We start from the raw sequence: 12,514 nt of genomic DNA on the forward strand, positions 1-12,514 counted from the left end.
CCCACTGGCTGATCAAAACAACACATTGCAGCTGTAGCAGCTTTCAGGGCATTTATCAAGCTTGCAAACTTGGAAACAGTCACTGAAGGTAAGCTCATTCATTGATTTTTAATATGTGCTGTTATCATTTGTCGCTCCTTTTTATTCTAATTACAAGGTGAGTCACTGGACCTTCATGCAATGGAGGGTTACATAATAGTGCAATTAAATCGACACTGCAGGAGAAAATGTTAGAAACAGATTGTGACTAGATGGAACCAAAGAAAAAACAAGACGACTATGAAAAATGTTACAGCTTATTGGGTGGCAGAAAATCAACGTCAGCTTCAAAACAGCCCATTTCAGTTGGAGGACGACTGTGGGGTAGTTCAATACAGCGTAATGGTTCTGTTTTTCATCTTAGTCCGAGGAAGAGAGAGGTGTTGGCTCACGCCATCCTTGTATCTTTATTATTATAATTTGGTACCCATTCTCTGAACAAAGTACGCACCGCTTCAAAGCTAAAAATGTTAAGCTCTGCTTAAAAGCACAGCTAAAATTAGACAGATAGACAGACAGACAGACAGACAGATAGATAGATAGATAGATAGATAGATAGATAGATAGATAGATAGATAGATAGATAGATAGATAGATAGATAGATAGATAGATAGATATATTTTGACAGTTGGATTTTGAAGAATCTTGGCCCATTTGAACAGACAATGTAAGTCTATGGGATATTTGGAAATTTTGATCATCCATTTTAGGATAACTGTAAGTCATATCAGTAAGAAAAGACATAGCATATCAAGTCAGAAGGTGTGCAGTGTTTGGTGGTCATAGATTTAAAGCTTAGAGTTGGAAATTTTGTTTTTAGAAGAAGATATATAATACATTTTTATGCTGATAGGCTGTTTAGTGTTGGTTTGGTGTTTGAGTAACTGGTCGAGCAGTAGCTGATGAACTAGCATGGCTGGTGTAGCTGTTTAAGGTTGATGGGGACACTAGCACACCTATTATAAACAAAAATTTCACCTGAAAACTAAAAAGATATGAGATGTTCTAAGAGTTGCTTGTTCACTTTGCAGGGGCCAAGATGTGGTTTTCCTGGATTCTGCTCCTGGCGTCTCTAGCAACATCCTCCGCTTCGTTAAGAACACGAGAATGGGCTCATCACGGAGCTTTGATGTTTGCAGATCTCACTCCCCGAGAGATGAACGCCGTGAGAGACTACCTCTACTCCTGCAGCGAGCTGGGCCTCACCTCGGCGCGAGACAAGTCCCTCAAGAAGAACAGCATTTTCCTTATGGAGCTGCACGTTCCGCGCAAACACGAGGCGCTCCGTGCGCTGGACAGAGGACAGGCGAAACCTTCCCGGCAGGCACGTGTTGTGGTCCAGTTTGGGAACCAAATGGAGCCGAACGTAACAGAGTTTATCGTTGGCCCCCTGCCTTTCCCAAAGTCCTACCATTTGAAGACGTTCAAGGGTGAGCGCCTCATCCGCTTCGAGTCGAGGCCGATCTCCTCGGTGGAGTACGAGCACCTGAGTGGGGTTTTGGAGAAAGTTGCAGCTAAAGTAAACAAAATTCTGCAGGAGAGCACCGGGTTTACTTTCGGCAACTGCACCGATCGCTGCTTGACCTTCTCGGACATCGCTCCTCGAGGTTTAGGCCCAGGAGAGAGGCGTACATGGATCATGCTGCAGAAGTTTGTGGAGGGCTACTTCATCCACCCCGTGGGCTTCGAGGTCCTTGTTAACCACAAAGACCTTGATCACAATAAGTGGACTGTGGAGAAGGTATGGTATAACGGACAGTATTTTGATAGCGTGGAGGAACTTGTGGAGAAGTACGAGAAAGGGACGATCTCTAAATTCAAGTTACCGGAGCATGACGAAGAGGATCTTTTCTCTACTTACATTCCCCGTGGACACATGAACACACGGACGAACATCCATGGAGCAAAGCTTGTCGAACCTCAAGGCCGCAGATTCCAGGTGGATCAGAACTTTGTGGAATATGCTGGATGGTCTTTTGCCTATCGGGTTCGCTCTTCGGCTGGGTTGCAGATCTTTGACCTTCGCTTCAATGGGGAGAGAATTGCTTATGAAATCAGCTTGCAGGAAGCCATCGCCTTCTACTCTGGAGACACTCCAGCCGCCATGCAGACCAAATACATTGACGCCGGGTGGGCGATGGGCACCTCGGATTATGAATTGGCACCTGGGATCGACTGTCCAGAAATTGCTCATTTTGTGGACCTTTACCATTACTATGATACGGACAAACCTGTGCGTTACAGAAATGCTCTTTGCATCTTTGAAATGACCACTGCAATTCCTCTGAGAAGACACTACAATAGCAACTTCCAAGGAGGCTTTAATTTTTATGGAGGCTTGGAAAATCACGTTCTGGTGCTCAGAACCACATCGACCGTGTACAACTACGACTACATCTGGGACTTTGTCTTCTACCAGAATGGCGTGATGGAGTCTAGAGTGAGTGCGACTGGGTATATCCATGCAACGTTCTTCACGGAAAACGGATTGAACTATGGAACCAGGGTTTACAACTATGTACTTGGGAACCTGCACACCCATCTAATTAATTACAAAGTGGACCTTGACATTGCAGGTGAGTTGTTATCGGTGTGCAATCTGAACTCTATTTCTCAATCTGATCTATTTTGTGATCTCTGTGCAAATTACAACACAATAGATGGTACATTGGAGCCGATTGCATAATGTGTTTCACTTAATAAAGACCCGCTCTGTCTCTTTTAACAGGGAGGGACAACAGCTTTGAATCCATTGATCTGAAATATGTTAACTTTACCAACCCCTGGAGCCCAGAACACACCGTCGTGCAATCGAAGCTGCATAGGACGCAGCATGAAACTGAACGTAGTGCTGCCTTCCGCTTTGGCAAGAAGTTTCCCAAATACCTGCACTTCTACAATCCCAATCAAAACAACAAGTGGGGGCATAAGAAGGGCTATCGAATCCAGTACAACTCACATGGTAACAGTGTTTTGCCCCGGGGCTGGAGGGAAGAAAATGGTATTACTTGGGCAAGGTAGGCTCTCGCAATTAATGCAAAAGTTATAAAACATTTGTCTATTTGCATTCTGTGGTGACTAGTTAAGCAAATCTTCATGATTCTGTTGATTGCAGATACCCACTGGCTGTAACCAGACACAAGGACAGCGAGGTCACCAGTACTAGCATCTACACCCAGAATGACCCGTGGGAGCCTGTTGTTTCCTTTGAGGAATACATTCGCAACAATGAAAACATTGTTAACCAGGTACACAGATTGAGACTTGAAGAATTACTTGACTTTCAGTTGCAAATAGACCTTGCGCAGCCCAAACAGGTCATCAAGTGCACTAAAAGTAAACAAAAAACAACATAGTCAGCGTTTACTGGTGAATAAATAAAATGCGATGACGATTAACTAGTACCAACTAAAAAAATATTTGAATGGCATCAATTTATTATTCTACTGAATTCAGTGTCATAAACAACATCACTGATAGCAGTGTTATAATTAATATTTACTAATATTGTTAATTAGGTTTTATTAATATATTTTCCATTTTAATTTTAGTTAATTCTTTAGTAATTTGGTTGTCAACAAAATTTATTGTCAATTTGGTTGATTTAAAAAAAAAATTTTTATGTCTACAGTTTTTTTCCAGTTTGACTTTAATTTTAGTACTTCAACTTTAATGAAACAAAAATTTTAAATGTTACCTTGGCAACTAACTAAAAATAAATTAAAGGGGTAATGACATGTATTTTTTATTTGATCACTTATAATATTAATAAAGTTTTTTGTATAAGTTTCTTTCTAAACTCTGTATTACACTTTGCCTCGCTGAAAAAACAATCTGCTCCGTACAAACATATAATCCTCCGACGTGACCCGGGGCGCCATTAAAATAAACCATCCACTTGTTTCCGACGCTGAGATCCTTCTGAAATCTTTACAGAGACGCAAACCAGCTGTTTAAACTGAATGATCAAAGCGAACATTCGTTCACTACTCCATTTGTCCTGATGTAAGCAGATGTCAGAAGCTGAACACACATCTGTATACTGTATCAGTGTAGACAGCATCAGTGATCACAATGGCTATTTGCTTTTGTCCCGAAGCTCACATCCAGTGTAGGCAAATATCAGAACAACCTAATACCAGTGGGCGTGGCCTATGGTGCGATGATGTATAACTATTCGTCAATGTCTTGCTATGGAGGCGGACATATGCGAATGTATTTGTGCGTTCACAGATCCTGCAAAATCAAAATGAGCCATTTTTGGAGCTTTATTAAATAATTGCTTTTTTTTATAATGAGAAAGTTTTAAGCTATGAAATTTGCAGCATGTTAAAATAGTACAAAGACCTCTTATATATCATAGAATCAAAGCAATTTTGATTTCTCATGCCATGAACCCTTTAAGGTGTTATATCTTATTTTATTTAGACTAACAAAAATTTGTCTTAATAGTTTTAGTTTAAGATAATATTCCTGATTGGTTATAGCTCAATTACTAGATAAAGATATACCAGAATCTAAAAATGCACAATTGAGAATTTGCATATTTCTTTGCAGGATTTGGTTGCCTGGGTGACGGTGGGATTCCTACACATTCCTCATTCTGAAGACATTCCCAACACAGCGACTCCAGGAAACTCGGTGGGATTCTTCCTACGTCCCTTCAACTTTTTTGACGAGGACCCCTCGCTAGCGTCCCGCAGCACGGTCATCGTGCGGCCCGATAAGAAGGGCCAGCCAAAGGTGCAGAGATGGACTCCAGAGGTCGTAGGTCACTGTGTCTCAGACAAGCCTTTCTTCTATAACGGCACATACTCTGGTGTCTAGGCAGAGACCGAGCTCGTTTCATGTTGCGTTGGTGTTTTTGTGCTGTATGTAAAATTTAGAAACAGCAGAGTTTATGAATTTAAATGCTAATTGTGTCAAATATTTAAAACCATCTGAACAAATGAACGTCAAATTCCTTAAATGTAAAGCTTATGAAAAACTGTATCTTTGTCTGACATTAAATATTTTCACAATTCAGAAAGGTTTGTGTTTTTCTCTGAAATTGTCACATTTCAATTCATAATACTTGATCAGGTCTCCCTGGGTGAAGAGATGGGATTGAGATATCTCAATGGGATTTACCTGGTTAAATAAAGGAAAAATAAAATAAATAAATAAAATCAAAAGAAAAATACAAAATTATATTTTGCATAAATGTAATATTGATATTTATAAATATTAGTTTAATTGCAGATGAATTGCAAGGCATCAGTTAGAATTATTTCTAAATTTAGATAACTAAGGATCTTACTAATTTTTGTAGTAATAGTGATGATAATAAACAGATTTTCTGCGTTTCAAGGTTCAATAATGTTTCATAACACTTCACGAGTTTTCGTGTGATACACTTGCTGAAGTGTTTTTGAATATGAATGTGTAATCATTTCATGTACTGAGGACACTGTGTGTTTATACTGGTTGTCATGGTAACCGCATTGTGAGATGAAGTGAGTACCCTTGAAATCCGCAAGTGAGAGGGATGTATCCATGGACGGGGCTTATCGGCAGAGAACATCCAGGATTCAGGATGCTGTATCCGCAATCGCATGGATCCAGCTGTCCTATATGGGCCGAGCATGAGCGGGAAACAGGCTTCTTATGTAAACAGCCTCTCTTCTCTCTGCAAACAGTCCACCATTCACCTGCAGGGTCTCCCATGGAAACCTACAAGAGACGGCAGGGGAAAAGAGCTTCATTCATGATCAAAATCTTACAATAATCAGACTTATTATAATTATTTGTTTAAGTAGTCACTTATTTTTATTTGCAAAACCAGCTGGCGTGAGAATTTTTTTGCTTTTGGGGGTAAAAATATAAAAATAATGAATTAAATATATATAATTCTCTATATATACAAAAAGAATTGTGTGTATTTGCAACTATACATTGTTAAACTATGAACTATATATAACTATAAATACATTCCAACACCAAATTCTATACACGTAGTGTATTTAAAGGATTTCACAAGTATATTTTATTACATAAGCGTACATTATCTTTACATTTTCTCTACAATTTTATTAGTCTAAAAGAAAACTTAATCTTGTTAGCTTGTTTCCACCACAGAATAAAAAATTTAAAAGTTAATGATGACTTTTTTTATCTCACAATTCTGACTCTTTTTTTTAATGCGAGTTAAGTAATAATTGTAAGATATAACCTCTTTTTTTCCTTAGAATTGGACTTTATAATTATTATAAAAAGTCATAATTGCGAGATGTAAACTCGAGACTTTTAGTTTGAAAGACGTACGCTAATGCTGCGGATTAAGTAAAGTACGCTGAGAAAAAACGCTATCAGATGAGATGTGGTCGGGCGATATGTCAGTGCCATTATTACCATTATTATAACGTTATTTGCGTATCTTGTTTCGAAATAAAAAGTCTCTCACCTCAGAACTTTCCTGTCCTGTCAGACGTCTCTCTTCAATTGCGCGCGCAAATGGGGAGGCGCGCTATCACGTCACTAAATGAGCAAATGAAATCACGAGCATGCAGAGTCACAGTTACGTTGTCAATTAGTAAGTTAGGAAATTGCCAAAAAGTACTAATCAATTATGTAACTGGTGGTATGTCTGTGTTACCAGGGAATTTGCATGCAAGTATGATTTTCATTCTATTCTTTAGGATTAGCATCACACTTCATCCTATTGTGTAGCCTATTTGTTAACTAGTTTCTGTAACCTAAACCCAAAATACCACTTTTCATTTCACTTTGTGCTATTTTCTATATTTTTGAGGACATATCATATTATATTGTATTATGAAAATCTAGTTTGGGACTGCTATTTAATAGCCTTACCTTATACTATTTATTTAAGAGTTAGAGATATTCTTACAATTTATGTGTATGTTAATTAAAGTGGGACAGTGTGTGTGTGTGTGTGTGTGTGTGTGTGTGTGTGTGTGTGTGTGTGTGTGTGTGTGTGTGTGTGAACCATTTTTGAGAAATAAATGTGGGTCGAGGCTTAATGAGCATGTGAAAGTGTGGGTCCCACAGCAAAACCAGTTGAGAAACCACTGGTATACATCAATATTAGTCTGATTTTCCATCAGTGGAAGCATGTGTGACTGCTGGTGACCAATAATACATTCTTTTCCTTTTAACTGTTTGTTCAGAGTTTACAGTGTTAAAGAGGTCTATATGGAACAGGACAGGGATTGAAACGCAGGGATTCCATTCTTTAAATTCACCATGGCAACAACAACTCACACGTCACATCACTAATGATCCTTACAAAACAAGTTTCTGTCTACACACACACACACACACACACACACACACACACACACACACACACACACACACACACACACACACACACACACACACACACACACACACACACACACACACTTTCGCTCACTCTCACACACACACACACACACACACACACACACACACACACACACACACACACACACACACACACACACACACACACACACACACACACACACACTCTCTCTCTCTCTCTCACACACACACACACACACACACACACACACACACACACACACAGGGTCAACTCTAATATTTTGTATTACAGACAACTCTTGAAAAGCGACACATTACACTGAACTACACATTCATCTTGGTTTGTTGAATTGAATTAGGAAACACTGACACCTAGTGAAAACTCACTGATTTACTAACAGTTTCGTCACATCTGTACTTTTGTCCTTCATGTGCTTTACTCTATGGAAAAAAGTAATAACATTAACTATCATAATAACTGTAATTTTAATTACACACACCTCTGTGTCAGCTTTATGGTTTCATCGATTCGATGGTAGGTTTATGCTAATTCAATAAATATTCATAGTCTTTTCTTCATCCTTAAAAGAATAATACAAAAACTGCCAACAGGAATAAAACATTTAAAATATTGAATAGTGCATTTTGCGCTCAGACAAAATATGACAATGGTTCAGACAACTGTAATGATCAGATGAATACATTACAATTGGCATATAGATACAAATATTTTTGATTCATTAGTAAATTATCATTTATTTTGTGTTGATAGTTAATAAAATCGCCGTAGTTAGGAAAGCAAACACTTGGCCTTGAGCAGAGTTAATTCTGTGTTAAATTTTGATTTAAAAAAACCCAATTTATTAACTGATAGGCCTATTTGCATCTGTGTACTATAGTGTGGTGCATGGAGAAAACATACACACATGTATATGTAAGGAATATTTTCTGTTGGGTTTAAAATCCAGAAACATATAACAGGCTAAATTGCTTACTTTCAAATACATTTTTTGGGTTCCGGAAGTATTTTTTCCATACTTTTTTTCTAAACCATTTATTTAAAACTTTTTTGCTCATTAATTGAGAAACTAATGATAATGATATTTCAACTCTGCAGTCAAATTCAATCCGTTATATGCCATTCAATGACATGCCTTATATATATAATATATATATAGGCTAATGATAATAATACTAATATTACCCAAAATTGGCCTAAAATAATATAACTAAAGTACAATACTGATACGTATTGCAGGACTTGTACTGGGTAATTAGACGATTTCTAATAGATTGTAAGATTGTGTAAGCCATCTTGTTGATATTTTCATGTTTCCCCTTAAACACGTATGCATCTTAAAGAGGAATACATCGACAGAGAACAGTGTGTGTTCATGTGAGCAGCAAAGATTCATTTTCATTATTACAACTGTTACAAGTACAGGCGGTTCCATACCTTAGTTACATATTAAGTACATTTTGTTAAATGTTATTACAATTTGTATTAAAATTACTCTGTAACACAAACACCATAAAATGATTACACAGCTTTTCGATCTTTATATCCAATGACTGAGAATTATTTTAAAGGCTATCAGCAAGTTTACAACCAAAACATGTTCAGTATGACACTATGCCAGCAGTGAATGAATGTTGTGATATAATAATCCATCATTGTTCTGGTAAACTGTGTTAAAATCATCCGCATAAGGGAGCGTATTCATTATGAGAATGAAACAAGAAAATATTTTGTAACCTGTATAATGTGACAATGTTTGAGCATCCAGTGACATCAAAAGTAGTTTGAGATGAAGAAATATTTGATGCAGAAACTTAAATCTATGACTTCAGACATAAAAAAAAAACATGTACAATTATTTAAAACAAAAACAAGTCAATAATGATGTTATCAAACTTTATTCATAGAAGCATTCATCCATTTTTATCCATTCAACGAGAGTCTTTTTGCAAGAGCTCATAAAGAGATGATACACACAGAGAGGAGTACATATAGAGTGTTTTAGGCATTAGTAGAAAGGATTACAGAACTCTGCGGTTTACAAGTACAGTGTTTAAAAAGGCTAAACATCATCATACCAGATTACCAGCATCATGAGGCAGAAAACTCAAAGAGGACTCGTGTGTGTCAGCGCTCTGATCATTCAAGGGCAGGAGTAACAGAGGACGTCACAGCTTCTAGCACGTCTATTTTCTCCAGTTGTTTCTTTACACGTCTGTACTGTATTTGCCACTGCTCAGCGGAGAGAGAGGAAGGACTGACCTCCAGAAACTTGTAGGCATCTCTGGTCTGGAGCTTAAAGATGGCAGATGCTCTTTGACAGCCTTCACCAAAACTGCTCCAAGCCTGTGGAATTAAAACATTTACAAGTCACATTAGACTTTTAGATGAACCTTAGTAATGGCTGGACAAAACAAGACTGACATTTAGGAGGGAACAGACAAGCCTTTTCTCAAGTACAAATAAAGTTGTTTTTTTTAATTATGATTTTTTTTTATCATGTCAACGGGAATTTTACCTCTGTGGCTGATTTGATTGAGTCAATAAATTCCTCTTTAAATGCGTAAATTTCCTCGATAAGATCTTCTCCAACAAAGGTCTTCTGTTCCAGGTTGTCCAGCATCTGACCAACACTCTCCCAGAAGTTTTTGAGCTGAATCAGAATGTCCTGAATTTTTGACAAGCTTTTCTGAACTTCATTTAGATGGATGGGGTTGGGTATGGACTCTGCAGAGGGAAAATTAATGTTTCAACAAGCCACACGTTCACTCCCTGTCTTAAACTAGACGTGAATCTTGGCACAGTCTTAAGCATGACTTGTCAGGTAAATATAGTTTAAACAAAAGATAAAACAGACTCACTCTTGTCAAAACGGGCTCTGGCAACCTTCATCTGCTGATCAATGATCTGGAGTTCAAGCTGCCACTGCTTCTGTTTCAGAGCAGTCTTCTCACCGATGAGGACATTCAGTTGAGCTTCAAGAGCCTTCAAATGTGCAGTGTGTTGCGGATTCTTTATAGCCTTATAAATGTTTTTAATAATCAGCCCGATGAATGGAACGATTGCAGCGAAGATGCCGAGGCCTTTACTTTTTTTAGTTATGGATCTGGCAAAATCTTGAATCTCTTGGCTTTTGCTGTTTATTTTTTTCTCAGTTTCAGCAAGCTCTGCTGCGGTTTTCTGGAGTTTAGATTTCATATCATTCAGGGCTTTTTCAGCCAGCTTCAACTCTTTGTCTTGTTCTGTAATATTTTTATCTGTATCTTCTTTTTCCTTGATAACATCACTGGTGGACGATGCTACATCTTTGTTGTGTAAATCATACCTATACAATGTTGAAGAAATGTTGCAGTGAAATTAGCATTTTATAACAATGGGCTGTGTAACTAGCTTAAAAGTTTCTTAAAATATGTTCATACTTTTGCCTTATTATAGCAGTTGCATGTTGAATAATAATTCAATTGCTCAAGGTATTTTGAAATATGTTTTCATGAGGAAAATATTCTTACTTTTCCACTATCTTGTCCACATCAGTGATAATGTCTCTGATCCAGACTTTTGCTTTTCCTAGGAATTTGATCGCCAGAGTAGCACTATTTTTCTCCACAACTTTTATCAAGATGGGAAACAGCATCTGAACCAGGTTTTGACTGGTCAAAATACACTGTGAGAAGGAAGAGACATAAGATCAAGTATCTTAGACCTTAGAAAATGATAGTCACACTGATGGCGATGAAACATTCAGAACTCTTATTGCCTGTATTTGTCCTGTAAATATTCCTGAAATGCTGTTCAAAATGCTGCTTGTTTTTATAATTTTAAGTTAAAAGTTATAAAAAGGTAATAAATGCATTTATAATTTATGAGAAGCATATCAAACCAACATGATGTGTATAAACTCTTATGTTAATGTTTTTTCACATATATAATTTTTCACTTTTTAATGTCACTTTTTGAAATATCTGCCTTGTTTTATTTTTGTTACATCGATTATTTTCTCATCGTTTTTTTTAGGAGACACTGCCTCCCTCGCCTCCTCGGTGGAAACGCACCACTTGTGGATTTATTTCAAAATAAAGGAGAGACTCTCATAACCAATTTAGCTCATTTTAATCTCTAGCTAAAAGACAAACTATATGACATGCTATTTACTACAGACCCTTCATGTTTGGTGAACACAAATTTCATTTTTTTTTCTTTCTTTCTAGTTGACAGAGATGAAAATACTGAAATCAAGAGAAATCTTAACCAGTACTTTCAACATAGTTGCATCAGAGGAGCCGAACAGAAGCCGGGTTTCCACCGCCCGAGCCCTGATGATTCTCTCCAGGTTGGGGAAGTTGGCCAGGCACAGGTAAGAGAGATTGTAGAGAAGCGCTGTCTTTTGGGCAGCCGGGAGAAGCTCCTGTACAAACCCCGGACTCCACTGGCACACAGCCACTGGTGAAAAAACATTGTATATTGTAGACTGAAAAGTTCACATTGATGGCTGGTATTGTTTTCAAATCTGTTTGATGAAATAAGATAATACTTGCTTTTGCTATCAGCCATCCTTAGTAGGTTTACACAAAAATGTGTGTGATGAGTTTCTCCTACGATGTACTGAAAGCAGAACAGTTTGGTTAAAAACATGTTTCCGAAAATACAAAATGTAACTCGAAGGATATCTGAAAATTGTTATAAAAATGTTAAGTGAAACTGGCTTACCTTTGTTTTAGTAAGTGATTTGGAGAACAAGATATCTGGTGCTTTTATACTAAAGGTTTGACCATCCTGCCTCCATCCTCAGGGAGAATAACTTGTTAAAAAACATGAGTGTGATGCATGAAATTGAACTTCAGTGTGTGTGTGTGATGGGTGTGGTGGGGGTTTGGCAGTTTGAGTCATGGTTTGGCACATTTTTCGAAACAGTCTAAACATTCTCTAAGCTTTAAGTGCAACTCTCACAACTGTTTCCTGGAACATCAAAACAATTGTGTGTCTGCAAAATGTAGTTACTCAACATTTAATTCACGTTTCAAACCTAGTTATTGTGTCAATAAATTGACCAATGACGCAAAAATAAAAAGTGTGTTTGTCATCGTGAGCCACACTGGTCAAAATGTTTAGTTGCTTTTTCACCATCAAAATATTTGTTATATTCAAAT

The 12,514-nt window shown here is 37.5% G+C and overlaps 2 protein-coding genes across 2 annotated transcripts in view; one reads left to right on the forward strand and one right to left on the reverse strand.

The window, feature by feature from the left end:
• The first annotated feature begins 1,042 nt into the window (after positions 1 to 1,042).
• aoc1 (amine oxidase copper containing 1) lies at positions 1,043 to 5,069 on the forward strand. The gene is made up of 4 exons (XM_056234973.1): positions 1,043 to 2,616; positions 2,769 to 3,057; positions 3,156 to 3,288; positions 4,598 to 5,069. The coding sequence occupies exons 1-4, from the start codon at positions 1,080 to 1,082 to the stop codon at positions 4,865 to 4,867; spliced, it is 2,229 nt and encodes a 742-aa protein (XP_056090948.1). The 5' UTR covers positions 1,043 to 1,079; the 3' UTR covers positions 4,868 to 5,069.
• A 4,177-nt stretch (positions 5,070 to 9,246) lies between these two features.
• The window catches only part of LOC130070550 (uncharacterized), a gene marked incomplete at its 5' end in the record, with an annotated part of 153,486 nt that continues 150,218 nt past the window's right edge, over positions 9,247 to 12,514 (reverse strand). The window contains 2 exons of the mRNA XM_056234972.1: positions 9,247 to 9,713; positions 9,886 to 10,094. Coding sequence (XP_056090947.1) covers positions 9,507 to 9,713; positions 9,886 to 10,094 — 416 coding nt within the window. The remainder of the gene's footprint in view (positions 9,714 to 9,885; positions 10,095 to 12,514) is intronic.

Source organism: Rhinichthys klamathensis, unplaced genomic scaffold (genome assembly GCF_029890125.1).
Source record: "Rhinichthys klamathensis goyatoka isolate OS25496 unplaced genomic scaffold, OSU_Roscu_1.1 h1tg000411l_1, whole genome shotgun sequence".
Taxonomy (NCBI): Eukaryota; Metazoa; Chordata; class Actinopteri; order Cypriniformes; family Leuciscidae; genus Rhinichthys; species Rhinichthys klamathensis.

Excerpts from the sequence above, each read along its gene's own strand:
- aoc1 (XM_056234973.1), top strand. The coding sequence starts at position 1,080 with ATGTGGTTTTCCTGGATTCTGCTCCTGGCGTCTCTAGCAACATCCTCC. Across the intron at positions 3,058-3,155 it reads AATGGTATTACTTGGGCAAG|ATACCCACTGGCTGTAACCA; the intron begins GTAGGCTCTCGC and ends TGTTGATTGCAG. Across the intron at positions 3,289-4,597 it reads ATGAAAACATTGTTAACCAG|GATTTGGTTGCCTGGGTGAC; the intron begins GTACACAGATTG and ends ATTTCTTTGCAG.